The sequence below is a fragment of the Dioszegia hungarica genome, assembly GCF_025882075.1.
Source record: "Dioszegia hungarica strain PDD-24b-2 chromosome Unknown MKK02contig_7, whole genome shotgun sequence".
NCBI classification, from domain to species: Eukaryota; Fungi; Basidiomycota; class Tremellomycetes; order Tremellales; family Bulleribasidiaceae; genus Dioszegia; species Dioszegia hungarica.
This window is the reverse complement of record NW_026515769.1, coordinates 43,764-70,802: the sequence shown is the minus strand read 5'-3', so window position 1 is coordinate 70,802 and position 27,039 is coordinate 43,764. Positions and strand designations below refer to the sequence as shown.

The following is a 27,039-nucleotide window of genomic DNA, read 5'->3' as shown; positions in this document are numbered from 1 at the left end:
GATCTGGATTGATATTTCGGTCTAAACTAATGGATGAGCATGTTCATACTAGCTAGATACAATGACATTACGACGCCCAATCCCTGCTAGATAGATACAATTGGCACAAATTTGCGCCATGCTGACCTTTGCGCCCGACCCCATGTTGTAGCTAAGACCACTTGACCTCGTGGATCAGTACTACCTTTGTGCTCTCCCCCGCCCATCCCCGATCTCCACTCGCGACAGTCATGAAGCGCGATGTTGGATCGACCACTATTTGATCAGCTTCTGAGTCAGGCGAGGCTTCTGCTGACTCTGGCGAGACCCTCTCCTCCGTCTTCCCATTGCCATAGTGGCGGAGATCGCCCTGAAGCTAGAGCGAAGCGAGAAGGGGGCCAAATCGAGGAGTAGGAAAACTTACGCATGGCAGACACCGTACCCCCATGATGTCCCGCCACGATCTTGAATGGCGGTCTTGACTTTGCTTTTCTGGCGGAATCTTCCGGTTCAAAGTATTCGACCGTATTCCACAACCTGATATTATCTTGGGACGCACTAAAGGGGCATCAGCAGGGCGCCCCTCTCGTACCTGGCATCCGGTGTGGAAGACCAAGCGGGGACAGAGGAGGGGCCATAGAATCAAAGACGTACGTAGCAACATGCTGTCCATCCGGGAATGCCACCAAACAGCTCACCGCCCCGCTCTCCGCTGGGGTCTTGAGCGTGCGCAGGAGGTTCGGGGCGGTAGAAGAGGAAGAACGGCGGACGTCCCATATATCGACCGTACCGTTTCGTCTGCCCGCGAGGATCTGGTTGCCGTTGCCTGACCAGCACGCCTGGGGGTGTCAGCGCCAGCGCCAGCTCAGCTCAGCCACGGACATCTCCTATGAACAGTGGTAATGGAGAAAGAAAGGGAGGGGAGATAGGGACAATGAAGGATGATATCAGGCAGCCAGAAGGGGAACAGAAGAATGAAGAAGTCAAAACAAAGACTTACAGACATACACCAAGGGGGGGCCTTGTCACCCGCCATCAGCCTCCCTACGCCCCTCATACCCATCCCCGCTGCTGCCCCGCGTCTGCTCCCGCCTGACTCCGGCACTCTTCGATCCACGAGCATCACCTGCCCATCCATAAAACTCGCCAAGAGCACGTCGTCCGAGAACTGCTTGTACGTCGTCGGAGTCAGGAGGGGGATGGTCGCTGCGGCGCCTTCGTTCCCGCGCGACAATGCCTGGACTTGGGGTGTTGATTGAGCAGGGGATCGGACGCCTGGTAAGGCGAGAGACGGGAGCGGACGGGATGGACCGGCAGTGGCATTGGGTTTGGCACTGGCACCGGCATTGGCGGTGAATGTGGATGCTGATGAGGGCGCAGGCGCGGCTAGGGATTGTGGGAGGGGCGTAGCGGGTTGAGTGGGGACCGCGGATGGAGGTACCGTCTCCCCCTCCGCATCCTCGTCGTTGAACAGATCATCGTATGAGCTTGCGCGGGATGTCGATTTCAGGTTTACCCCTGCGCTGGTTTCGCCCATCTCCACATCCCCTTCTTGCCCGAGCGCCGACGCCGGGGCCGGCGCGGGCTTGTCCTCCTGGACAGTGACAGACCCTGCCGTCTCCGCACCTCCACCTCCGCCCCCAGACTTGGACTTTGGTTTGAAGAAGTCCGGTCCGACCACGACCGAGACTTGTGGTTTGTCCGCCATAGGCTCGTCTTCTTCATCAGGGGGAAGGGCGGAACGAGGGGGCGTAGGCGATGGACTAGGGAGGAAGCCGGAGGGTCGGAGGGAGAGGGATGAGAGCTGGGCGCCATGTGTCGGGTAGGCGCGGGAGGTCTGGCCAGTGTTTAGATCCCATTCCTGTATTGTCAGCGGAGGCCAAGACCCTGGCGTATGTGGGTTTGCTGTGCGCCAAGCAGAATGATAAAGAAAGGTCATATTGGAGTGAAGGAGGATGTGGCGACATAGACTCACTCGTATAGATCCATCCCATGAACCGCTCAGAAGCCGCTTCTCATCCGTCGTCAGCGCCATACACGAGACGACGCTCGAATGGCCCCTGAGCGAATGGACCAGGTGGCCTGGGGAATGACGGAGGGTGTACATGTTGATTGGGCCGGACTGATGATCAGCTCCTTAGACTTGAAGCCGCGAGCAGAGGCAGAAACAAGGGTGTAGCTCACCTGCGTACCCGTCAAAGCCCACAGCCCATCCCCTTCCACCGCCAAACTATACACCGGCTCTGCCCTCCTCTCCCCACCCTGCGCCGCCTCGCCCACTCCAGTCCCCGTCCCCATCCCATCCATCCCCGGAGCCACATCCGACACCCACCAGCCCCTCCCTACGCCCGCCTTCCCAATACTCTCGCCCATACCCACCACCGCGCGCTGCTGCGCCGTCATTGCCTGACTGCCGTTCACCGACCCGTAGAAATCGTACGCGCGCACGACACCCTCTTGCGAGCCCGTGAGGAGGTAGGATGCACATGCTGTGGCGGCGAGACAGTGGATGGGGGACGGGATGGGGATAGCGACGATGGCGTCGATGGAGAGGGAAGTTGGGGGTCCAGAGGACGGGTAGGCGGGGATGATGAGGGATCGGCGAATTTTGTAAGGCGGGAGAGGGGGAACGGTGGGTGATGAAGAGCGTTTGGGGAAGGGCGAGGTTCGAGAACCGCTAGATCGTCGTGGCGAGGCTGAAAGGTCAGCGTGCGCTCGGCACAGAACTGAAGGAAAGGACGTACAGGCCTGACCTGTGGGCGCCTCCCCTTCTACCTCCTCTTCATCCCCTTCGTCATCGTCATCGTCGTCCCCATCCGCATCCTCTGCTTCGGCATCACTTTCGTCAGCCTCCTCTTCTTCGTCCTCCTCTTCCTCATCCCCTTCCCCACCCGGCTGCCCATCTGACCCCTCCACCTCCTCTTCATCGTCCATATCCCCCTCTCCAGCCTCCCCAGCCGCCTCATCCGCCTCTGCCTCCGCGTCCGCATCCTCATCGTCTTCCCCATCTACCTCGGCATCAGTGTCGGCTTCGGCGTCGCCCTCGCCATCTACGTCCATCCCTATCTGCCGAAATCAGTCCTTTCCGAGCTCTGGTGACCTTGCGGCTCACTTCGTCTTCCTCATTTTCTTCGTCATACTCATCCTCTTCGTCCTCATCATCGCTGCGCATATCTTCAGCTCAGTCAGTGGGTAAGTAAGGGTAGATAAGTAGATGTATAGATGAACAGTATAGAGGTACCCTTGGGTGAGTGAAGTGTGCGATGAGTGAGCTGGTTCCGGGGGCGATTCCCCTGCCAACTTGTGCTTGTGCGTCATGGTCCCCCTTCCTTCCATTCATACATACATCTCTTATCCTTAGCCTTCTATCTTTACTCACTACACCTACTATACAGCCAAGATGTCAGGCGCAGGACCCAGAGAAGCAATCTTGTGAGTCTCCCATCCCGCTTCATGCTCTCCGAACGAGCAAGAACTCGGAAACCTCGTTCTTCCGTTACCCCTGGACGAGTCACAGCTGACCGTCCAGCCCAACGCGGATGAACCTTACCGTCACCAAAGGTCGGATGAAGGGTGCTCAGACGGGTCACTCGTTGCTCGCCAAGAAACGAGACGCTTTGACGCAGCGATTCAGGCAGATCCTGAAGAAGGTTGATGAGGTGGGTTTTGGCTAGTCTCGAAGGGAGAATGACGCTGATATCATTTTCCTCTCTACCTCTCCACCTTTGCACTATCCCTCTCCTGGCTCTCGTATGTCGCCCTCTCGCTTGAAACACCACTTTGCGATCTATCTCGCTACAGGCCAAACGCCTCATGGGCCGCGTACTCCAACTGGCCTCCTTCTCACTCGCCGAAGTGACCTACACCGCCGGGGATATCGGCTACCAAGTGCAAGAATCGGTCCGCAAGGCGAGCTACACCGTCAAGGCGAAGCAGGAGAATGTGTCGGGCGTGGTCTTACCGGCGTTTGAGGGGGTGAGGAGTAAGGATGCGAGCGGTGAGTCTAGCTTGGTAATGAGGGAAGCGCTGGGGAGCGGGGGGAGCACGCACTGACTTGTAGACTTTGCCATGACGGGTCTAAGTCGGGGTGGTCAGCAGATCCAAAAATGTAGAGATACCTACGTCAAGGCAGTGGGGACTTTGGTCGAGCTTGCGTCGTTACAGGTGAGCACGGAGTTTATTTGCCTGGCGTGGCTACCTTGACCCTCCGATTTCCTCTTGTTCGCAGATTGTCCCCCTCTATGCTTTACAGGTCCAGATCCGACAGACACCAAACATGTACTCGGGAGGCCTCCACTACTCTCCCTCGACCCTCTTGCCCCGTTCTAATATCCGACCTCTCTCCTCCTCGCTCTACTCTACTCTGTCTGCCCGCTCGACCGCCCGCTGACTCCCAGACCGCCTTCACCATCCTCGACGAAGTCATCCGCGCGACCAATCGCCGCGTCAACGCCATCGAACACGTCATCATCCCCAAACTCGACAACACCATCAAGTACATCAATTCCGAGCTGGACGAGATGGACCGCGAAGAGTTCTTTAGGCTCAAAAAGGTGCAAGGCAAGAAGAAGAGGGATGCAGAGAAGGCGAATGAAGTCAGGAAGAAGCAGAAGGAGAAGGAGGAGGATGAAGGCGAAGAAGGTGGGGAGAAGGATAGTAGGGATGAGGGGCTGAAAGGTGGGGCGGAAGGCGGGGCGGATATGCTCGGTGAGAAGGACGAGGATGTTATTTTCTAGAGGGACTGGGGATTTGGCGTTGGGGAGCAAGGGAGTCCGGCTGAGCCAAGTCTGATTGTACGTGCGGGTCATGCATGGCTGGCGTTATAGTGTACAAGCTGATTCTATGATCGTTACTGATACTGATACCTAAGTCATATCACTGATGTACATGCCCTTCCTGTCCACCACTTGCCTTCAACCTCGAGCTCGCACCGATCCTCAGCCCGACTTCGTACCAGCCAGCCACCTCTCCAGATCCTACCCTATCAGCTCCACTCAACACAATGTTTGCTAAACCTGCAATGAAACTCACACTCTTATCCATCCCGCTTTTCGGCGGCCGCACCCCACCGCCCACTTGCATCCCTGGACACAATTCAACTCGCACCCGTCCCCTCGTACGGTCTTGTCGCTCCGGCGCACCTAGGGCCGCTTCGCGTGCGGTGGGAAGACCATTCGGCGTCTTGCTTTGGAGAGGACGCGCGGCGGAGCGTGGAGGTAGTGATGGTGGTGGTGGTGCCTTGCGCGTCGGGGCCGGGGCTGGGGCGGAGGTGTTCTCGAGGTCGCACCGTCTGGTCATCCGCATCGGCACTCCGCCCGGAGCTGGGACTGGGAGTACTCTGAGCGGCTGGGCCGTTCGAGCTCCGTCCACCACCCTCCTCGGCCCATCCTCGCCCATCCCCATCCCGGACTTATGCGCCGGACCCATACTCCCTCCGACCCTCCTCGGCGGACTCGGCGCATCGAGAAAACTCGCAAACGGATGCGAATGCGCCTTCTTCCCCATCCCCGTCCCCGTGTTCTTCCCGCCCCAACTACCGGCAGCCGTGGGCGAGTCCAAATCCGGGACTGCCCCGCTCGCCGAGAACGACAGGTCGATATCGGGCGCCGTGAGAATATAGGCCGTCATGGGCGAGTACGGCGTCGTGGGCGTCGCTCCTCCAGCTAGGGCGGGGCGAGTCGGCGTAGGCGCCGGCGTGGAGAGCGCAAAAGACAGGAGAGAGGGGAGGGAAGGAGATGTTGTGTCCGTGTGGAGGGATGTGTCCGCTTGGAGGGGCGGTGTGGACGTAGCTCCCGGGGATGCGAGGGATGGACCGAGGTCACGTGCCGCCAGAGTCCGGGTGGGTGTGCGCTGGAGGGAGGGGGAGGTGGAGATGGACGGTAGTGAGAGGATACGTTCTTTTCGGGCGAGAGAGCGCGGGGTATCTTGTGCGCTTGGGCTGGGGATGGTGGTGGAGGTGAGGGCGGGAGTAAGGGAGAGACCAGCTGCGAGACCGAAAGTGTGTGGCTTGGGAGGCGTGTGTTGCGCGGACAATCGACGAGGGGTGATGGGCTGAGTAGGGGTCCGGTGGATCGTAGGCGGCATAGGCGAAAGAGAGCGTGTGGGTGTTGCTGGGGGAGCCGAAATGCGATGGCGAGTAAGATGAGCGGGCCGGGTCGACGAGGCGGAGGACGAGAGAGCGAGATCAAACTGAAGTTCAGGCTCGACCGCCAACTCCCCGTCTCCCTTCCCTGATCTCATCTCGCCACCCTTGCTTCCCGGCGCATGCGACCAAACGCCATCCTCATCCTCGTGCTCTGCCTCACCTTCGGAGCTCGCTTCAACCTCCACTGCGACTCCGGCGCGCTTTACCGGCGAGAGAAACGTATCCGCCGCGAGCGAGTGCGGCCGCGTTTCACCCCTGCTATCCGCCGAGAAGGCGTAGAACGAGGAGACGGAGAGGGGGATACTGCCCTTTCTGGATCTCGGGCGATGGTGGGAGAGAGGCGAGCCCGAGAGGTCAGAGACCGTCCGCAGATGTGGGTGTGCGTGTACGCGGGCGGGTGATAGGGAGAGGGGAGGACGGGGATTGACGTGGTGTCCCAGCGTCTCGAAAGATCGCTTGGAGGTGAAAGATTGGCCAGACGGGGAGGACTTGTCGGGGAGGACGATGTGTGGAGGGATGGCGCCCGCTGTGGAGGTGGGAGGGAGGGGCACGATAACGGCGTCGGGTTGCGCTTTGGGAGCGGGACGAGGTCGAGGCGGAAGCGGACCTTTATACGCGGGTGAGTCGCCCCCGCCCCCGCCTCTCCGAACCGCTCCATCACCCCCACCACCTCCAGGACGCCGTTTCGTCGACGCCGAAATCGCCGCCACACGCGCTCTCCACTCCTTCTCGGCCTGCGAGCGCGTCTTGGGCGAGTGCGCCTTCACCGGCGGTCCGGATCGAGGGGACGAGGACGAGGACGAGCCGGATCCGTGTCGGAGGTGCGAGGGACGGGTGGTCTGGTGGTATGGTGTGATAGGGGGGTAGGGGGTGATGAGGTTCGGCCGGGACGTGCGGGGAGTGAGGATGGATACGCTCGGTCCGGAGAGGGTGGATGAGTCGAGAGAAGAGGAGAGTGTTCCGGCGGATGCAGTGGGGACGAAGGGACGACGAGCGGGATTGAAGCTGCTTGGCCCGACGGCCGTCTCTGCGAGCTCCTCAGAGCCGTACTTCCGACTCGCCTCGAGATCCGATATAGACCGCTTGATCTCGGCCAGCGGCGCAGCAGACGGACGGCCTAGAACGACCGCGCTCCCTTTGCGACACTTGGAGATCTTTCGGGCTACTCGCGCGCCGAGGGTCGCTGTAGACCCGGACGGTTTGGGGAGGTTTGGATCGACGATTGCGAGTGCGAGGGTGGGCTTGCTGAGTTTGCGGAGGGAGGCGAAGCTGGGGCGGGTGTCGAGTTTGGGTTTGGGGAGAGTAGGCGGCGCTGGTGGCTGGGCGAGACGAGGGGAGATAGGGGAGAGGTGGAATGGGTCCGCAGTGGGCTCTTCGGAGGGGGATCCGCTCGGAGATCTGCCGCTACGGCCATGACTGGGCTGAGCGGCGGATCCGGTGCTGGCGGTACCGGCGGAGTTGGAAGGTGCTTGACCCATTGTTCTAGATGTTTTGAGCCTATGATGTCAGCCACGCCTTGTGATCGTGCTCGTCAGGCAGGGGAGGGACGTACGGCTATCGGAACAAAAGAGGTCTGGAATCAGAGAACGATAAGCCGATAGTGGTGATGGATGTCGGGTGAGGGCAAGAACAAAAGGCAAAGAAGGAAGATGTCAAATGACAAGTTTTGGGGTTGAGGGTTGGGCGCTGAGCACCTCGCTAGTAAGCCTGCAGGCGAAAGGTATTGATGCCCGTACCCCTCGGAATGGGCACATCAATCGGGGTCAAGGATGACTCGTGTGCGCTAAAGAGAGGCGAAGGCGAGGCGAGGAAAGGGGTGAGGGATGTAAGTGTAGCAGGGACGAGTGGGCCTCGTGTCTCTCGTCTCTCGTGCTGGCGGCACTTTGGCCGAGGATCAAAATTTGCCCGGTGGGGCTGATCTGTGTATGGAAGGACAGGAGGCGCACAGAGGGACAATCGAGAGAACATGTGTACATGTGTCAGCGGGGACGAGAGGGGAGGTGAAGGGGGAAAGAAGGTGTGTGGAGGTTGGTCGATAAGATCTGAAACGTCCTCTTTCACCCCTTGGCGCGTTTCAGAAGTGTCATCTAGACCCCCCTTTCGAGAGGCTGACGCGGAGTAGCGATGAGGGATGGCCGGCAGGGTCGGAGCTGCGTCGATGACTATCGCCCGCGGATAATGAGACGATTATGGCTAGTTCATCAAGCCCAAGATGTTTGACAATGCACTACTACCCCTTCTTCCGAAAACCCCCCGGCTCCCTCAACTCTCGCAGCACCCGGCCCACTGGCCCATGATCACACAATCCAACCAGATGATCCTGCTTCTTCACATTTTCGTATACTATATAAAACCCTGTCCGTCAGCTCAGACCCATCCCCTCGTCTCCCTCTCAGATCCCCACTGCCAACTCACCGAATCATGTAACATCCGTTGTCTGCACGAGGTATCAGCGCTGGTTCGTTCCGGCCATGAAGGGGACCACGTGGTCTGAAGAATCGAAGGTCCACATCGGCCTAACAGACTGAGCGCGAGCCCAACCCATCCAGACGAGCAGGGAAGTGCGGGGGAGAGTAGTGGGCAGAGGAAAGACCACTCACATCCGTTCCTCTTCCCGTTCCCTCGGCTCCAACAGCAAACTCCGATCGTACATATCCCCCGCCGCTTCCACCTTTTGCAACCCCGCCGCCAAAAAGTCCTGGACCGGTTTACACTTGGCGAGGTTGTACGGCTGCGACTGATACTGCTGGATATCCCGTATAATCTCCGCCGAGAGGTGGCGCTTGAAGAAATTGATAAACTTCCGTTTGGGCGGGTCGGTGTCGAGCGTGGTGGACGAGGTGGAGGCGGTGAGGGCAAAGGTGGAGGTAGATGCAGTGGTACCCGTCATGGTCTGGACGGGGGAGCGGTTCGTGCTGAAGCCCGAGTGGGACGCGGCCGACGCGAGCGAGTTGACCGATGGGGAAGTGACCATCCCGCGTGTGACAGCGGCGGCTTTGGCGGCTTGCTTGTTGGCACTGTCGGCGATGGCGCGAGCGACGGCGGGATCGATGAGATCTCGGTTCCCGTCCTCGATGAAGGTCAGGGCGGAGAGGTAGAAGCCTGATTATCAGCTAAGCCCTACTCGTGTCAAGCGAATCGACTTACCCAAGAAGGGAACACAAGGTGGATTGATAGTCTTGAGCATCTCCTTGTAATTGGCAAAGTTTTTGCTCGAGTCCATCGTCTTGTCCAGATCCTCCTTCATCGCCAGCGTCTTGGCAGAGAGAAGCTCCTTGGTCCGCTTCAGCCGATCGACAGGCGCAGCGTTCAGTCCAGCGATGATGGCGGCCATGCTCGAGAAGTTGTTCATCAGGCGTAGGTCCTGCCATATCAGCCCAGACCTTACCTATCCAAACCCCCTATACAATTTCGCAGGAAAGTAGAACTCACAAAAGCACACTGAATGAAGTGCTTCATCAATGCCGCCCGCCCCTTCGCGTCCTTTGGCTGCAACACCAAGTACCCAATCCAAGCCGCCAGCTTGTTGGCTGTATGAATCACAATCCGTACATTGACAGCTTGAAGCTCGTCCTCCGACGCCCAGAGTTTATGGAGACATTCTGGAGCGCGGATCCGCTGGAAATTGGCGAATTCGATAATGGTGAGTTGGCGCGCGAGCTCGAGTGGGGGGATATCGGTGAGTTGGAGGGTCTTGCCTGAGACTCGGGGGAGGAGGGGGGCTGGAGGGGACAGGAGGCCGCCAGAGACGATACGGCGTTGGTTGGGGTCTTCGCCGCGGCGCTAGCCGATCAGCTTTGGGTCTCCAGTGGAATGGGGGAAGAAAACAGCTTACCCGCCGAGCAACGAGATTGTTCAGCGTCTTGGATAGCATCCGGAGCATCTCGGACCCGACAGCATCGACCATGGTCGACGTGGCAAAGTGCTCAATCTTGTCCAGCATGGGCATATCCTGATCGACCATAAAGTGGACGTCAAGCCACGCTCGAAGGACATTGGCGACTCTGCAGAGTATCAGCTATTGTCCCCTTGCTTGCAACCCTTCTTCATGACCCCGCCCGATGATCTCAGCCCTCCCTCACTCCCCGCCCAACGACCTCAACGCTCATCCCGAACTTCCAGCTCGAAACTTTGCCCTCCCTCCACGATGTGCTGGACTACTCACCTCAGTCGGATCGGCGTCTGCTTGAGCTTGACCCAGTCCGCCTCCTGCATCTCATCCATCCCGGCTGGCTGAGGGACATGATACCGCTCGAGCAGCTGTTCGAACAGCAGGTCGCCGGTGGTAAATGACCGAAAGGTGAGCATGAAGGCCTGGAAGAAGGACGTATCTGCCGATATCAGCTGTTTATCCTTCATTCCATTCCCGCCTTCTCCCCTTCATCTCCGGCCCCTTTCTTTTGTACAAAAAAAGCCCCGCCCGACCCGCTGTACACTGCAAAGAACAAGGATGAAGGAATTTAGACTGAATTTGGACTCACCCGTAGCTCCATGTGGCGTCAACCTCGCCACCAAAGCTTGCAGCGTCCCAGCCTTAACAGCCCCCTTATCATCAAACACAATATCCTCCATCTTGTAGTCCTCAGCCAGGTACCACGGGGTCGGAGCAGCCGGCGCCGCAGGTGGCGGGGGTGGCGGAGCCGGTAGTGATATCGACCCAAATCCGGCCGATCCGGGCGTGGTCAGCGCGCTAGGCGACTGCTGAGAGAGTGACTGTTGGCGCTGGAGATTAGGCTGGAGGGGCGGAGGAATGGGAGGTGGGCTGGTCGTCAAGTGCGGGATGTTCGATACGTCCTCGCCTAGGAGTTTGGCGAGTTTGCGCGCGCCGCGTTGCTTGTTGTTCAGCGCCATGGCGACCTTTTCTGCCTTTTCGCGAGCTGGACAGTCAGCCTGTTCCCTAGCTTGTCTCAACGCTTCTCCAGCTAGACTCACACTCAGCCTCACTGTCCACCTTGTTCGACCGACCAAAGAAACCCTTCATCAGCGTACTCGCGCGCTGCCCACTCCCTCCCCTCGTACTCCCCGCATCGCTCTCGGTCCGCTGGTACGCCAGACTAGTCGTACTGCTCCCCGCAGAAGGCTGCTCCGGTAGTCGGCTCTTCGACTTGTTGCCGCCACCGGCCGCGACACGTGCGAGCGAGACCTGGGACCCGCTGTTCGAGATGGGCGAAGAGGCGGTATATCCGCCTGAGCCGGAATCGCGTCGTCCGCCAGCTCGTCGTTGAGCGGCCGACCGGGGATCGCGATCGCGGTCCCGCTCGCGCTCGGCCTGGACTTGCCGGTCCAATCTCTCCTCGGAATCTTGGAAATCATCCTCAATTCCCCGCGTCTTGCCCCGTTTCTCCTCTACCGCCGATGCGCGAGAGGCACGAGACCCCCTCGACGTGTCCGAGACGATCGATGCGGGACGGGGAGGGCGCGGCGGAGCCGGGGCCTGAGTGACGATACCGTACCGAGGGGATCGAACGCCGATCTGACCTCTTGCGCCGAGTGTGTCAGTGATGTATCGCTGATCCCGAGCGATGGCGAGGATGGTGGACAGGGATCGGGTGGAGGATGTGACAGCAGCGCTGAGGGAAGAAAGGGCCGTATTGACTTGAGGAGAAGGAGTGGTATGAGAATGGCATAAAGCGAGGTAGTAAGCGGCGATATATCGGTCGAGGTCGAGTACCGCTCGGTCGAGATCCGATACTCCGGCTCTGGCTTGATGGACGAGCGACCCATACTTTCTCGAAAGATCATTCTCGCCCTCATCCCCTGGGATCCCGTCGATATCAATGACCGCAGCGACGTCCACATCCTGCAGGACCGCCTTGACTCTTTCCGCTGTCCGCATAATCCCCAATTCCCGCTCTTCTCCTCCTCCACTGCCACTACCATCCCGGACGCTGGACTCGAAGGCGCCCCTGGCATGCTCCGCATCCGCCAGCACATCGTCACCTAGCACTCTCGACAACCTCCCCACCTCATTCCCGCCAAACCCCCAGCGGCCGGCATACACTCCCCCTACTGGATTCTCCACCCCAATCCACGCCCACAATCTCCGTCCCGTGACCGCACCCCCCGTCGCCAACTCTGGAAACTCGACGAGTATATCCCTGAGCTTGCTCGCGCTCCGCATCACCTCCTGCCAGACCGACAATTTCGTCTCTGGGATCTTTTTCGAATAGAGCGCAGCGTGCACATTGGCCGAAAAGACACCGACGGAACCGACGAGGGTGATATCGCCCGTCCATGCCGGCCGGGGCATATCCTCGACAGTATCGATCGGACCGACGTATCCGAACGCACGAAGCAGGTCCCCGATAGACGCGAGGAGGTCCCGATGCGAAGTCGTGATTTGCTCGACGGCCTGTTCTTCCCGCGCAATAGCGGCCAGACGGGCAGGATGGGAATTGAGGTCGATCGCGCGCGACATCTCCTCTTCTGCCGCCGAGCCAGTTACGGACGCCTCAAATACCTCGCGCAGGGTATCATTGATGATTTCCAGCATGATGCTGAGGGACGACCGTTCCGTGGGTCGAGTAGCAATCTCCAGCTTGTGACGAGACCGCCGTTCCCAGTCCAGCATGGCTTTGGCCCGTTGTTCCGGGCTCAGCCGTTTCCGCGCCGCCGCTTCCTTGTCCGCGAGTGACCTTCCAGCGGGAAGAGGAACGCTTCCGAGCCGCATCCCGCCGAGGTCATCCGATACGTCCCCAATAGCGTTACTTTCCCGCCGAACCATCTCTTCCCGAGGGAGCACGAGCGATTCCGCTCCGGTGAGCCGATTGATGTAGTACCATTGTTGACCATCGTCGCTGAGCCGGCTGACCCAGGGGTAAGGGATCTCCGAGGTGGCTTTGGGGGGCGGACGAAAGTCGTCTGTGTGGGTATCCGATATAGAGGGTTCGGCGATGTAGGTGGAAGAAGGGGGATTCGAGCCGGGAGTGGGGAAATAGTCCGTTTCTTCGTCCTCGTACAGATCGTCCTCCTCGTGATTGGGCACTGGGAGATCCCACGAGTCCTCCCCGGTTTGGGTATTGTGGTAATATACCTGACAATGAGCTTCGCGCTCTCGCCTGAGGAGTGCTCGTGCTAACTTACCTCCCCATCTGCCGTTAAACACGGTATCCACGCGTCATCCTCCCCTCCCTCCCCATTCCCATTCCGCAAACTCGACCTCGTACTCTTCCTCACCCCCGCTCGAGGCGTCTCTTCCGCTCCTCTCCTCCCAGGCACAGGTGTAGTCCCATCCTCCGCACGTCCTCCATTCCCTCTTATAGTCCCTGCCGTCCCTTCCCTCTCTCTCCGCTTCGCCTCTGCCCCGCGCAATAGACCCGCTCCAAAGTCCTCCGCGTCGTCTCTCCTCCGATCGACGTGTCTCGAGCCGGACGGGCCAAACCGATTGACAGGGGACGAGGTCGACAGCGTATCGATCGTATCCGCCCTCGCCCGCTGTCTTCTCGCAGCAATCATGAACTCGTCCGCCTCCCCTCCTTCCCCTTCCCCCGCGCCAGCCGAGACACCCATACTCCGCGCTAAAGCGTCCAGGTCGTCGGATCCCCCGCCCCACGGTGCGCCGAGCGCATCATCGATCCCCAGTGCCTCCTCTGCGAGTATTGTCCGCCTCACTTCTGCTCCCCTGTTCCCCCCATCCTCCTCTTCCTCCTCGTCCAGCCCATACCCTTCCCGCTCCATCTCGTCGAGCTCGTCCTGCTCGACTAGATCCACATAATTGGACGGAAACCATCCCCGTGCATCTCCGAGCATACCATCCCACCACCCCGAATCGAGCGTGGTGATCACCTCGATCAGGTCGCCCTTTCGGAATGATAGAGCCGACGGGTCCGTAGCGATATAGTCGAATTTAGCGCGGACGAGGAATGAGCGGCCTTGACCTTGACCCTCCTCCCCTTCATCGGTCACCTCCGCGTCGTACTCGCCATACGATAGCTCGTTGAGTTCTGGAGACGGCTCCAGCTGGGGAGTGATCCCGTGTAGGCGCTCGTATGACCGTGCGAGTGGATCATTCCCCATTTGTCCGAGACCGCCAAAAGACCGTGAGCTGGACGGACCGGCGATGGCGTTGTGGGCGACATATGCCATGGCGCAGGTAAGAGGATGGGCTGAGCGTGTGATCTAGCGAGAGGATGAATGCGATTATGCGACCCCGAGCTGAGGGGAGGGAGGAGCGAGCGTAAGCGTGGAGGAATGGACGAGTCGACGTCTAGCGCTAAAGCTGCATGTCAGCGGATCCCAGATGTTATACCCTTCTCGTGATTCCTGTGACTATCCGTGACCAGCTCGTCAGGGGCCGAGACGTATCCGTCAGAGGATGAAGGGTAGACGGAAAGTCAACTCCCAAGCGCGGGTCATCAACAAATTACCTCCAGCTCCCGCTCAGACCGGATTTGCGGCACTTTCTTTCCACTTTGCAGAAGGATGATTTCACTCACCTCATTAGCCACCTAGGTCACTCCCGCTAGCTTTCTCTATGCGCCCACTGCGGTCTCCCACAAGTAGCTTGAACCCAAAGGCAGTCAAGCTGACACCGCTCCTGCTCGACGCGACGCCTCGATAACGCCTATAATTCTCGCCAGGTGCGCTCCCGAGTAGATTCCTCGGCTCCTCGTACGGACAGAGACGCTGCTGACCGCGCTATTATAGGAGTATAAGGATAGATGTATGTGCTAAAGAGTGAGCGGTAAGGTGAATGGGGCGTTTGGGTGGTTTAACGGGAACAGGAAATAAGGTCCGTGTCCGAACCCTAATTCCGATTCCGAAAGAGGGGTCCGTGCCTGAAAATCTTCCGGCCTAAAGCCTGGACCTTGCCTGAGGCCCGAGGTATGGATGGGTTTGGTACTCAGTTGCGCAGGTACTCCATACCAGCAGAACAGACCACAGATATTGATATTGTCTACAGCAAGAGCTCATCCGCCTCTACGTCATACGTCTTACGATACGGTATCTGGCGATTTTACTTCTCCCTCCTCTCCCCTTGCCTCCCCTTCCTCCCCCGTCTCCTCACCCGCCTACGCAAAAGCCTCATACTTCCATATCCTGGCCATACAGTCCCCACTCCCACTCGCGAGGTACTGCCCGCTCCTCGCCAGGTCGATACTAATGACCGAGTTCTTGTGGCCCTGGAGCATAAACTGTGCTTGTCCCGTGGCGATATTCCAGAACTGGATCGAGCGGTCTTTGGACCCGGAGACGACCCATTGACCATCAGGGGAGATGGCGACTGAGAGGACGTAGTCCTGGGGTCTCAGCGAGAACTTGGAAAGACGGCGAGAGCTCACCTTGTGCCCGTTCAGCGTACTCTGACATGTCCCCAGACCCTTCTCAGAGTCTTTACTTCCGTGAGGAACACCCTCGACTGCGCGCTTGGTCTGCGTGAGGTCCCAGACTCGGAGCGTGCGGTCGAGCGAGCCAGAGACGAGCGACTTGCCATCGGGCGAGAAGGCCACGCTGGGGATCAGCTGAAGGGTACAATATTTTTGCTCTCGTTCCTCGGAACTCACCTGTACACTGAATCCTTGTGCCCCTTGAGCCTCTCCACCTGCTGCCCTGTCGAGACATTCCACACGCGAACCATCGTATCCAGGCTTCCAGCAGCGACGAGTTTTCCATCGGGTGACACTGCAGGTCAGCCAAGGCCAATCAGTACAGCTAAGCCTGTAGATGCCGCCCCTGTCTCTCACTCGCACCCGACAGTCTCCCCTGATACGCCCTTAGCCTGCCCGATCCCCGTCGGACTGTCCCTCGGATCTTCTCCCTTCCCCCTGAACCCTCCCAATCGCCCGATCACCTCCGCCTTCCCTTCCCACCTTCCCTCCCTCCCACCCCTAAACCCAAACTCCACCCCAAACCCCAAGCCCAAGAAAAAAAAAAAACACTCACACGCCACGCTCGTGATCCCGGCATCGATCGGCCCATGCTCATTATGTATAAAGTCCTCAATCCTCAAATCAAACACACACACTCCCTTCTCGATATCCCAGATCCGGGCCGACTTGTCCCCCGAGCCCGAAACGAGGAACCTGCCGTCTCGCGAAAAGTCGAGCGAGTAGATTTCTTGCATGTGACCCTGGAGGAGGTGTCGGATGCGTTTTTGCTTGATGTCCCAGATCTTGGTGTCAGTTTGGGTTCGGGCGTCCGAGAGAGCGGGAGAGCGGGAGAGCGGGAGAGTAGGAGGGCTCGAGAGACACCAACACCATGAAGAAAGCGAACAGAAAAGAACATGGGGGAGGGTGGTCAAAGCAGGACTCACTCGAATTTGCCGGTCCTCCGCCCCGGTCGCGAGATACTTGCCATCAGGCGAGAAACAGATACTCCGGATGTACAGATCCCCCGAGCGCGTTGTCTGTTCGTCGAGCAGGACACTGCAGAGTCAGCCGAGCTCTCTCCTTGCTTTCTATCTTGTTTCGACACCGGCTGTTTTTCACCACGATCTGAACAAAATGGCGATAGTGAATATGATTTGAAAGCTGGGGGTGGAAGCCAAGAGCCAAACTCACCACACCTTCCCACCCGTCTTGACGTCGTATATCTGCGCGGTACGATTACACCCCGTCGCCAGGAATTTCCCATCATTGCTGAACTTGACACAGCACACGACTCTGCATAATCAGCTCCGTCCCTCTACCGAAGATCACATCTCCACCTCCAGCCCAAGTCTTCACAGCGCAATTTCTTCTCCTGCCCTTCTCCGCATGTCTCCACGACGCCCAACTCTCCATCCTTTCCCCATCCCCCTCGCCGTGACCCACCCCCACAAAGAAAAGAAACCAAAAAACTCACGTCTCATGGTTCAAAGTATGCACCAACCCCACATCCAAAATCTTCTTACTCTGGCTGCTCCAAACCGCAAACCAATCCGACCCCTCCTTCTTCAACTCCCTGGAGACATTTTCCGGGTCCAGGTCAGAGAGCAACACAGGCGGGGAGAGGGGTCCTGACGGCGTAGCAGCGGCGGCTGTTGTTGACGTGAGCGCTTGCGACTGCGTGGGCGCGGGCGCGGGCGCGGGCGGAGCGGCAGAGGGTGGCTGAGAAGGACGGTGATCGGTCTGTGCAGACCTGTGTCCGGCGGGGACGGACGGTGGGCGATAAGGCGCGGTCTGGGCCGGTGGGTAGGGTGAGCGAGCTGCGGTATTAGCTAGACTCTACGTCAAGGTGTATTAACGACAGATTCCTTGTCCGACGTTCGGTGGTTATCCGCGTATCACTCCCACCGGCCCCGGTCTATCCCTCTTGCTCCTCTCCCCTTCCCATCCGCTCGTCTCATCTCGTTTCATAGACCAGTCGATCCTTGCAGCAGTTACGCGACACTCACGCGCAGACGTATTCTCCAACCCCAGCCCCCCCACTCCACCCGCCTGCCCATTCAACGGCGGCCCCGGCAGCCCCGTCAACATCCCTTCTTTAACCCCCTCCGGTCTCGGCAAGTCTGGCGCGGGCGGTTTGGGCGGTAAGTCCAATGCGGGGCCTTTGGCGCTTCCCCCTGCGCCGCCAGCGCCACCGCCCGCGCCCGTCCCATCGGGATCAGCGGCGAGTTTGAGGGCTGTTATTTCCGTCCGGAGCCGGGCGATCTCGGCTTCGTAGCTGTGATGTCAGCGAGTGACCAAGAAGCGGAAAAGGGACGTATGTGGGCGGTATGAAGAGAGAACAAGTACGACAGATTGTCCCAGATGCAGGTACAAATGGGGATGAACAACTCACTCTTGCCGGACCTTGTTGTGCTGAGTCTCCAGCTCGTACAGCGCTTGTCGGATCAAGCCGAGTTCCCCGATTTGTGCTTGGACTGAAAGTGTCAGCTATCTTTCCTCGAGTATCTAAACGACAATCCTCCCAGGGACACCACCTGATCGCCTCAGAAAAGGCCGGAATGGATCCGCACCCAAATCCTCCCAAACCATCGCCCCGGCCTGAAGACTTTTCAGTCCCCTACCTCCCACCCTCCCCCACCCCCACCCCCTCCCGTACCCCGGGGCGCCTCTCGACCCTATCCAATAGCCCCAACGTGGACTTACGTTTCCCCTCATATTCATCCCTCTGGGCTCTCCACTGTCCCCCCTCCTGGCCCGCCACCTCAAACTCGGCCTTGACAGCATCCAACAACTCCAGGAGACGGCCATTCCCGCCTGCACCACCTCCTCCGGGTCCTCCTTGTCCATTTCCTCCTACTCCGCCGCCTCCGCCAGCAGGACCACCGCCTAGTCCTCCGCCGGCGGAGGGACCGCCGATGAGGACGGAGGGCATCGGTGCAGAGGATGTGATGGGAAGGCGGTGGTGCTGCGAGTTGAGTCAGCTAGTGCTCATCCAGGACAGAACGGGGCCAGTTGGGAGCGAGGAATATGGAGATGGTGAAGGATTAATGTCAGAAATGGGTGGGTATGGAGGGTACGGTCCTCAACTTCGTACCGACTCTTTCGCCAGAGACGCGCTACTGCCTTGACACCGCTTGCCCATCATTCCAAAACGCGCTACTCTCCAATCCTGGCCAGCTTCCCTGGGGACCAATTCTAGATGTGAACACTCTGGGACTGTCCAGTCCCTTCGCCCATCCGCGCGCGTCCCATCCTTCTCACTTCCGGCCCGGCTCCCATCCATATCCGCATCCCTCCCCAGACCTCACAGCACGGAACTCACATTATAGATAGGTGGCTGCATTTCGCCTTGCGCCAGCCCGGATTGATCGTAGATATGACCCTATCCACTTGGAGTTGACCTCAGTGAAAAAGGGTAGTGCCAGTCGCGTCGACTGATGGACTGGGTGGAGAGGAGAATCCACGTCGGACCAGATCTCCAATATGTCTTCTTTTGTTCGATCAATCCCCTGCTTCTTTGGCAGCGTGGGTAGATACACTCCTCTTCTAGGCGGAGAGGCGAAGCGCTAGGCGAGAACAGGGCAGCTCGTTATAGATAGATAAAGAGCAAGATGGAGATGTAATCAACAGAGTAATTAGAGTTGGGCTTGGAGTTGGAGAGCTATAGATTCAGGCACGAGTATGGATAAATAACGTAAGGATGGCGTGGCACCCAAGTGTGCTTGTGATCGGTTAGAAGCAGTATAGGTGGCGCAGTACAGCGACAAAGGAGTGACCACGCCCAGCACGGGAAGAGAGAACAAAGCAGCACAGCCCAGCCTGAGTAGAGGAACTACCAGGAGCGGACGAGGACCATATCGGGGCAAGCAAGCCAAGGCATTCCTTCCTTTTCCTACTAGCGCGTGATGACATTCCTCCCCCGGCTAAGTCCCTGAGTCAGATTGCACCCGCTCCACTCCCTACAGCCCAGCCACCCGGCACATTTCCACATTCATGTAGCGTGTCTAGATAGAATATGAGCACCATGATTCCTCTCCTTCCCTTGGCGCCTCAACGTCTCGCCTCTAGTTGTCTGTCCAGCGGAAGAAAGCGATCACTCGTCCGCTACATGATCAGCTTCGGCCCATATCAGACTACGTCTCAAGACGTACCAGAGATGAGCGCCAGAATCATCCTACAGCACATCAGCTTCCGTCCACACCAGTATGCTCGAAAAGAGACTCACCGGTACAGGTAGTAGAAGAATGAAACGAGGTAGAATCCAAGCTTGATAAAGCTCTCCTTCTTGTGTCCCGATAACGTCCGGAAAATCTCGGTGGCGTCGTACATGTGGTTCTTGGACATGATCCTGGGGCGTCAGCTGAGGACGAGTGGAGCCCTGGATCGGAGAACACAGCATGGAATGGCACGATGTGATTTCGAGCAGCAATTCCCCTAAATCCCCTTCTTCCGCGCTCCTCTCCAAGTCTTCCCTAGGTCCCCCGACGTTGTGACTTTCCCTCCCTCGTACCGCTTGCGCCCTCGAACGTGCACTCTACACCCTTCCCCTCCATCTCCTCTTCCATGCGAGCCATCACTATCGCTCAGGACCACTTGAGTATCCATCATCCCCCGTTACCCCCATATTACCCCTCCTGCACGACCCCTCATCCCGCAGAATCCGAACCCAACTCACTTGTTGACGTTATATCCCACCAAGGGTGCATTCAGCAAGAACGCCAGCCATTGTCCCGAGAGCAAGAAGCAGAGGGTGAGGAAGGCGTGTGCGATCATTTCGGGTAAGACAAACTGGTGCATCAGCTCTGATTCCTGGACGCCCTTCCTCGTCGTCTCTTCCTGCGCAAGGTCCCGTGGGTGGCTAGGGATTCAGAGGACAGACTCACTTGATTGAGCTTGTTGCAAAGATCGATGGGGTTGATGTAATCTACGCAAACCCATCAGCGCCAGCCCCCATCCAGCCTCCCGGTGCTTGAAATAGCTCAAAGCCAAGCTTGGACATACCGCATTCCAAGTCAGAGAACATGATGATCTGAGATATCAGCTCTCGTCCATATTACGTTTGAGATCATAGCGACAGGAGCAGCTGATAGGGCGGACATGACCCATCTCGCAGCTGCTCCAACATGACACCCTTGCTCGGCCGACAAAAAGCAGACTTACGAAGAAGACCATAGTGAACAGTAACACCGCGGCCATGAGGACCGAGAAGAGGAATAACCAGCCTGCATATGGAGCGCCGATATGTCGTATCGGTAATAGCAGATATGGATGAGCGAAAGGGAGGTCAGATTCGAGGAAAGGCGCATGATCAGCTTATGTCCTCATTCCTCCGCCCCAGTTTCCCGAAGCTCAACGGAGTAGAGCCACGCACCTTCGCCGCCCATTTTGAGCTGATTCTGTGCGTAAGATATAGGCTGTAAGGGTGTCTATACGACTATAGCGAGCAGAGGTAGATGGAGGTATGTATGCGAAGGAAAGCAGTTGCTGGTCGTGTTTCGTCGACAGCTGCTCAAACGAATTGCGTAATTCAATTTCAATAGGAAATTCTGATCCCGCTAATACAATTAGCTCGTGAGACTTGAAAGTGGCGGTCGGATGGGAGGAATGTGGCGGCGTTGTTGGAGCGCGAGGCACTGCCAGTCAATGTCACCCCATGAGACTGGCCGCTAAATCTGGGGATAGGCATCCGGCTTCCATGTAGACAAAGGCCCAGGTGCCGACTCAGGCGTGGACTTTAGTGTTACATATAGAGTACATACTCATTTACACAGCAAAAATATTCGCACACAGCTGCCAAGCCATGCAGTAGCAGCTCAGCTGGATCCGGGCCGTCTACCCTCGCCCCAATCTTCCGAACAGGTCGATTTTTTGCCGGTACAGACTAACCTGACTCCACCGTACCACCCGCACTCATTCTGATAGGTAGCGCTCTTGGCTTGAAGGCGGAATGTGTGGCCTGTAAAGGGGTCGGTGTTGCGCTCGAGGTGGCACTGCGTGTGTCAGCGTCGTCTCTGGCCACGGCCTTTGTGCCTCTGCAGAGGGACGTCCCACCACATAGGGCCTTGTGGGGTTCGGGAATGGACCTACAGCTGGAGATCCCTTGGGCCCATACGTACTGACCCCAAAAGCGCCAGCCCCGCCCTCCCACGTCTCACTTGCTCCTTCATGACCATTAAGCAAGTTTTGCCAATAAACCAACCGAAAAGGCCCTTTGGGGTCTTTGTCGTCCACCTCAAAAACGAGCTTGTGGACGGTCTCGTCAATGTTCACGCCGCCGATATGGATCTCGGCGAGACTTTTGGCTTTGGGGTCGCGGGGGATGATGATGACTTGCGCGGGGGTCGCGGTGGCTGGCATGGCTAGCATGGCGAGGAGAGGGAGGATCAGGGAGTATTGGGCTAGGGAGGGCATCGTGCTGGTTGCAGTGACAGACACTAGCAGAGATTGTCTTGAGCCTGTGCTGTATCTATTGACGACTACTGTACTAGCGCTAATGCGTTGTAAGTCAGAGATGTATGTATGCGCGGTACCGATAGCTTGAAGCTCTGCGTCTAGAGCTACGATACCCGTCTTTGGTCGAGTTGGAGGCCAATCTATATTTGTATTTTTCTATCTGCCCTGAGACTCGCCAATAGATAGATTGAAACACGGGACAGTGCAGGGGCCGCGAAGGCACGAAGGCTCGATACGGGGGGACTAGCTGTACCATGCCATACACGGACAACAAGGACCGCTCACTGCAATGGAGACAGGTCGAAACCTGTTGCAGCTGGGATGTGGCACGTATGGGCTCTTGCGTATCTGACTGGTCCGTTGACTATTCTCCTAGATCTGACTCCTGAAGAACAGTGGAGAGAGTGATACACCTCCGCGACTCTCGTGCATACTGTCATCCTTTACCTTGTTGCCCCCTTCGGTCGGGCGGAAAGGAGGGCAGGGAGGCGAGGTACAACTCGGTGCACAATCTGCAGCAGAATCTCAACTGCCCTTTCATGCGCCATCCTTTGTACTTCCCCTTCTCGCACCCCGTCAACACATCACATATACGCTTCGTGCATTCTGGGTCCTGGGAGTAGGTTGAGTGTCGGACAGGGGGACGGAAAGGTAGCATGAGAGAGGGGTCGAGACTGGCTTGCGGCCAGTGTGATGCCGCGCCACCTGTAGGATACAAGCGCAGCTAGGATGCGCTACTGTACATATACATTCTCTATACTATCTGTGAGGACTATGGTATAAGCTACTTGGGTATTACAAGCTAGCTTGTACAAGTAGCTACATAGGTACTCCCGTCAGTGCGGCACCGGACTGCTGTTCATGTTGGCATCCTTCAATCCCCAGTCTGACGCATGACACTACCTTGAAATCCGGGCCTGACTTGTCCGGCTCAAACGGCCCGGAGTCGACGGCACCGGTCTGGAGGTTCTTGGTCGTGATCAAGGTGAAATACCATCCGAGCCCGAGGTCATCCTGCTTGAAACCGTACTCGTACACCAGCTCGTGCGCTGTATGCTTGAGTCCGTCTTTGATGAACTCGACGTACTTGTCGGCGCCGGGATGGAGCCCTCCGTCCGTCAGGGTGATGCGCCTGCTGTCGCCGGGTTGGTCGCGGGCTGACGCGAGCATGGCGAGCGGGCTCAGGAGAGGTAAGAGGGCGAGAACATGAAGCATCTTGTATAGCGAATTTGGGTTGACAGGCAATTGGCCTGACTGCTGGCTGGTCGACGGTCTGGTGTCGATCGATGGGCTACTGCACTTAAGTCGATTTCGAATGACTACGGTCAGGTTCCATATATACCTGGACGTCGACTGCGAGAATAAGGGGTCGCAGCATACCAGTCCAGGTCAGAGGTGCCCCTTGATACGACGGGTCAAGGAGGTATATCCTATTGGATTTCCGCGGGGAGTGTCTTGCAGAGTACGAAGGAAGAGAGATACACTAGGGCAAAGTGTGAACGGATGGTGCACCTTTCGCCCCCGAATGCTCATGAAAGGGGATCAGCAAAGGATCGATATCTCCCACCTGATAGCTGTGCCATGTTTGGTAGGACCAAGGAAACCAGGAGATATATGGTCGGCAGCGTCAGAGCGCGCGGTGGCGGTCTTGCAGAGGCAATAGGCCCGACCGGCACGATACGTCGTATAATTGAGCATGCTACGCGACGGCTGCAGATGCCTCTTTGAGTGACAATATTACATGATTTAGTACTTGATGGTCCGCAAAAGACGCAGAGATGTACTTTTCTCTGCATCTTGCTGATACATGGTTTTAGCTTTAGCTAGCACATGGAATAGGTAATTTGTATCAGTATGCACGGTACGTGTGAGGAACTTAATGAGGTTTCTGATGCGGGTCGGAACACTCCGAAGGCTCGCCCTCGCATCTGATCCGCACCCCATTCACATAGCCGCACGGCCAGAGGTACTCGTCATTCTTGGCTGTGAAGAGGAAGGTGGTAGACTGGATAGCAGTGTTCGGCCGCGTTTCCAGTATACACTTCCGTGTCAGCTTGCGGGTCTCCATCTGACCCGGGAGCTCTGGCTGTAGTGTTACGTTTTCAAGAGCAGACTGGGGATGCATCTGACTCGATATGACCTCCTTATATATTCCAGTCTTGAACTTCCTACAGAAGTTCCTACGAGTTCCTACGAGTTCCTACAATCCCTGTTGTAGGACTTCCTATGTAGCAACTCCTATGTAGGACTTCCTACAGTTCCTACATAGCCTCCATGGTCCATTTGCACTGCCACACTTGGTCCGCCACATTGACCTGCCATACAGCCCCTGCAGTACGGCCTGGGATCTCGCCACTCAGGCGTCGCACTCTCTATACTGTAGGTGCGCCTACTCTGTCCCGTGTAGGAGTTGGTACCGAGCTCGGTTCCGAGTAGCCTCGCTGCCGGGATCGCTCCCGCTGAGACGTCGTATTCCTAACATGTAGGCGTCTGGACTCACCGAAGCAGTCCCCTTGCTCCCAAATGTGACACTCTGGAACTCACCTTTCCCCGCCTGCAATGTCTGATTGCCCTCCTTGCCCGATACGACATTCTTCCACCTGACCACCTCGAACATGACGTTCGGGTCTGCGCCGTGTACTTCAAAATCGACCTGATGGACAATCTCGTTCTCGAGGCCTCCGAAGCGGAACTCGACAAAGTCGTGCGCCTTCATGTCCTTCGGCTTGAGTGTGATGATCGCAGGGTTGGCGGCTTGTACGACCAGTGAGAAGACCAGGAACGCAACGAGGCATAAGTAATGCTTGGACGTGTGGGTCATCGTGAATGCGATAGTAAGTAAGGCTCAATGTTTGGCGTGGAGTACATCAGGATCACTGAAGCTATCCTATGCGTTTAGTGTCTGAAACAGGACCAAGTTCATGCGCCAGGAGGGGTAATATGGGACTACTTGAAAGGAGTCCACCCCAAACGACAAGTCTTGTCGCATTGCCCTTTAGCGCAATGGTCAGCCGCATGGCTGCCTACCGCGTCACAATGTCTCATCCAATTCTGGCGCGCGATGCCTTTTCATCCTGAGCATGGGCCGGTGGAGAACGAGCTATCGTTTCCATGGGATGAGCATCCAAGGCGTGAGTATACGTGAGCAAGATGACCGCGTGGATACGATGTAACGATCAGCTTTTCTGCCCCATCAGGTCTGCCGAACGGATTTTGGCCCGCTCAACCTTCGGACCACCCTGTACCACCCAGCTACCCGGCTGGCTACTGTGGCTGACTACCATGATGCGCCGGTGAAGCTCGAATGATGTACACTTGTGCGATAGACAGATCAAGGGGCATTATACGAGTGCAAGAACTTAAATGCTCCCCTCCGGTATGACTTCTCCTCTTCCCCGCCCCCTTTGCTTGTTTTGCCCATCATACATCATCCTGCAATAGCCTTCCTACCCTATACACCCACACGCATCACCATCCACCATGCAGCGCACAAAGACCTCTCAGGTGAGTCTCAGCGCCGGGAAATTCGCCCACCGCTCAAAGTCCGGGATCTCGCTGATAATCCAGCGAGAATCCCGCACGACTCCCTATGCCCGCCCCGGTACAGGCCCCGACGCACCCGGGTCATGGAAGCACGACCTGCACGCATCAGCTGCCCCTGCAGGCAGCTCTGGCGTCGCCGGCTCTCAGCTCGCCAAGCGGCTCGGCCTCGAATTAGCCAGCGCGAGCAAGCCATCACCCCGGAACGCGGGATCACTTTCGGGTCGGATATCGCAAAAGGGTCAAGAGCTCTTGACGGGCGCGTCAATGCCATCGGGCGGCTCGCAGATGTATGGGTACGCGGAAAACCCACCAGCGACGAGTAATATCAACATGGGGTATGAGCTGTTCCCGACGGGAGTGGGGAATGTGGGCGTGCAAGCGGCGCAGGGGGGTCAGGGGAGACCAACGAGAAGGAGCGTCTTTACGTCGGGACTGGCGGCGGCGGGACTGGGGGGTCAGGCGGAGAGAGAGAAGGAACGATTGAGGGAAGAGGCAAGGGAGAGGGAGAGGCAACAAAAGGCGAGACAGGCGCAGATGGCTGCGTCGAATGTCAGTATCAGGGGTCAGGGGAAGATATGGGTCAGAGTGGAGAATTTGGCAGCGGGTACGACGGCGGAGGATGTGCAAGTGAGTCGACGTCTCTTCTCGCTATGTGTACCACCCCTCTCTTTTCCCGAAAAGGTCGGCCAGAGAAGGAAGGAAAGACTTCACGACTTCCTCCACCCCATGATCCCCTCCTCGCAACTCTGCTTGCCTACTCTTGCGGATCCCAGCTGATTCTCAGTCCGCATTCGCCCCCTCTCCTATCATTTCCGCCCGTATATCCCCAGTCCCCTCCTCCAGACCCGACCTCGTCTCGATCGACCTGGAATATACCGACCGCGCGGCCGCCGACGAGCTCATCAAGACGTACGACGGCGTCGTGGCGGATGGAAACGCGCTCAAGCTGGGGATTGTCATTCAGAGTTTGGCGACGAGGCTGGGCGCGGGCGGCGCGGCGGAGGTGCCAAGCGGAGGAGGATTGGGATCGAGGATGGCCAGTGCGGCGAGTAGGGGGTCGTCTGCAGGGGGCAAAGAGCTGTTTGAGCCGCCAAAGGGGAGGTGAGTTTGCGTCCAACCTCTGCACATCAACAAGGATCATATTATTCATTGGCTTCTCTTTCTGGCCTCCTCGTGCTTGAAGCTGACGTCACAGCAAAATGTACTCGGATACCATTCTCGCCGCCGATCCCAACGCTACTATCATCACCCTCGCAGACCCCTCGCAAACAGACCTGTCGGACGCGGCGGCCCAACGGTCGAATGCCTGGGCGCGGGGATCTGGAAGTGCGCCTTCTTTGGGCCAAAGGGTGGGCGGTGGGCGATCAAATGGGGGAAGCAAAATGTATGGGTGGTAGTGAAGGGTTATGGCGGGTTCTGATGGTGAGGTTGGCGGAGAGAGGGCGGAAGCTGTAAGAAGGGGAAAGGATCGGGAAGATTGAGATGTGATGTTCTGGGGGAAGTGAAAGGAGCATGCAGACAATTCGACCATCATTGCGTCTGCAGTCGGGTTCTGATTGGTCAGATGATGTGCAACTGATCTTTGACTCATGCTCAGCCGAGAGCGAGCTA

The 27,039-nt window shown here is 57.8% G+C and overlaps 8 protein-coding genes across 8 annotated transcripts; 2 read left to right on the top strand and 6 right to left on the bottom strand.

The window, feature by feature from the left end:
• Nucleotides 1–151: 151 nt before the first annotated feature.
• MKK02DRAFT_36312 (WD40-repeat-containing domain protein) lies at nucleotides 152–3,039 on the bottom strand (the record flags this gene model as incomplete). The annotated part of the gene is made up of 11 exons (XM_053089396.1): nucleotides 152–255; nucleotides 404–537; nucleotides 634–818; nucleotides 980–1,840; nucleotides 1,955–2,101; nucleotides 2,164–2,331; nucleotides 2,359–2,693; nucleotides 2,724–2,727; nucleotides 2,755–2,849; nucleotides 2,871–2,874; nucleotides 2,896–3,039. The coding sequence occupies 11 exons, from the start codon at nucleotides 3,037–3,039 to the stop codon at nucleotides 152–154; spliced, it is 2,181 nt and encodes a 726-aa protein (XP_052946993.1).
• A 340-nt stretch (nucleotides 3,040–3,379) lies between these two features.
• On the top strand, nucleotides 3,380–4,715 carry MKK02DRAFT_23717 (ATP synthase subunit D-domain-containing protein; the record flags this gene model as incomplete). Its single annotated transcript, XM_053086772.1, has 5 exons — nucleotides 3,380–3,411; nucleotides 3,509–3,638; nucleotides 3,781–3,976; nucleotides 4,040–4,143; nucleotides 4,377–4,715. 5 exons carry the CDS (start codon nucleotides 3,380–3,382, stop codon nucleotides 4,713–4,715), a joined length of 801 nt encoding a protein of 266 aa, XP_052946992.1.
• Nucleotides 4,716–8,491: 3,776 nt separating this feature from the next.
• Nucleotides 8,492–14,140, bottom strand: MKK02DRAFT_24372 (uncharacterized protein; the record flags this gene model as incomplete). The annotated part of the gene is made up of 12 exons (XM_053086886.1): nucleotides 8,492–8,561; nucleotides 8,725–8,924; nucleotides 9,165–9,226; nucleotides 9,272–9,488; nucleotides 9,557–9,907; nucleotides 9,960–10,128; nucleotides 10,290–10,455; nucleotides 10,606–11,046; nucleotides 11,129–11,267; nucleotides 11,400–13,157; nucleotides 13,208–13,562; nucleotides 13,788–14,140. The coding sequence occupies 12 exons, from the start codon at nucleotides 14,138–14,140 to the stop codon at nucleotides 8,492–8,494; spliced, it is 4,281 nt and encodes a 1,426-aa protein (XP_052946991.1).
• Nucleotides 14,141–15,135: 995 nt separating this feature from the next.
• On the bottom strand, nucleotides 15,136–18,715 carry MKK02DRAFT_32107 (putative general transcriptional repressor; the record flags this gene model as incomplete). The annotated part of the gene is made up of 11 exons (XM_053088453.1): nucleotides 15,136–15,363; nucleotides 15,406–15,574; nucleotides 15,628–15,745; nucleotides 16,007–16,235; nucleotides 16,377–16,488; nucleotides 16,624–16,725; nucleotides 16,907–17,249; nucleotides 17,439–17,707; nucleotides 17,825–17,906; nucleotides 18,136–18,397; nucleotides 18,527–18,715. The coding sequence occupies 11 exons, from the start codon at nucleotides 18,713–18,715 to the stop codon at nucleotides 15,136–15,138; spliced, it is 2,103 nt and encodes a 700-aa protein (XP_052946990.1).
• An 857-nt stretch (nucleotides 18,716–19,572) lies between these two features.
• MKK02DRAFT_36309 (cornichon) lies at nucleotides 19,573–20,816 on the bottom strand (the record flags this gene model as incomplete). Its single annotated transcript, XM_053089395.1, has 7 exons — nucleotides 19,573–19,606; nucleotides 19,658–19,780; nucleotides 20,108–20,220; nucleotides 20,316–20,356; nucleotides 20,434–20,461; nucleotides 20,593–20,654; nucleotides 20,804–20,816. 7 exons carry the CDS (start codon nucleotides 20,814–20,816, stop codon nucleotides 19,573–19,575), a joined length of 414 nt encoding a protein of 137 aa, XP_052946989.1.
• A 429-nt stretch (nucleotides 20,817–21,245) lies between these two features.
• MKK02DRAFT_32105 (uncharacterized protein) lies at nucleotides 21,246–23,100 on the bottom strand (the record flags this gene model as incomplete). The annotated part of the gene is made up of 5 exons (XM_053088452.1): nucleotides 21,246–21,422; nucleotides 21,553–22,025; nucleotides 22,171–22,233; nucleotides 22,333–22,498; nucleotides 22,717–23,100. The coding sequence occupies 5 exons, from the start codon at nucleotides 23,098–23,100 to the stop codon at nucleotides 21,246–21,248; spliced, it is 1,263 nt and encodes a 420-aa protein (XP_052946988.1).
• A 1,023-nt stretch (nucleotides 23,101–24,123) lies between these two features.
• Nucleotides 24,124–24,706, bottom strand: MKK02DRAFT_32104 (uncharacterized protein; the record flags this gene model as incomplete). The annotated part of the gene is made up of 2 exons (XM_053088451.1): nucleotides 24,124–24,344; nucleotides 24,430–24,706. The coding sequence occupies 2 exons, from the start codon at nucleotides 24,704–24,706 to the stop codon at nucleotides 24,124–24,126; spliced, it is 498 nt and encodes a 165-aa protein (XP_052946987.1).
• A 659-nt stretch (nucleotides 24,707–25,365) lies between these two features.
• On the top strand, nucleotides 25,366–26,848 carry MKK02DRAFT_43129 (uncharacterized protein; the record flags this gene model as incomplete). Its single annotated transcript, XM_053092284.1, has 5 exons — nucleotides 25,366–25,389; nucleotides 25,453–26,055; nucleotides 26,213–26,529; nucleotides 26,624–26,754; nucleotides 26,826–26,848. The coding sequence occupies 5 exons, from the start codon at nucleotides 25,366–25,368 to the stop codon at nucleotides 26,846–26,848; spliced, it is 1,098 nt and encodes a 365-aa protein (XP_052946986.1).
• Nucleotides 26,849–27,039: the final 191 nt, after the last annotated feature.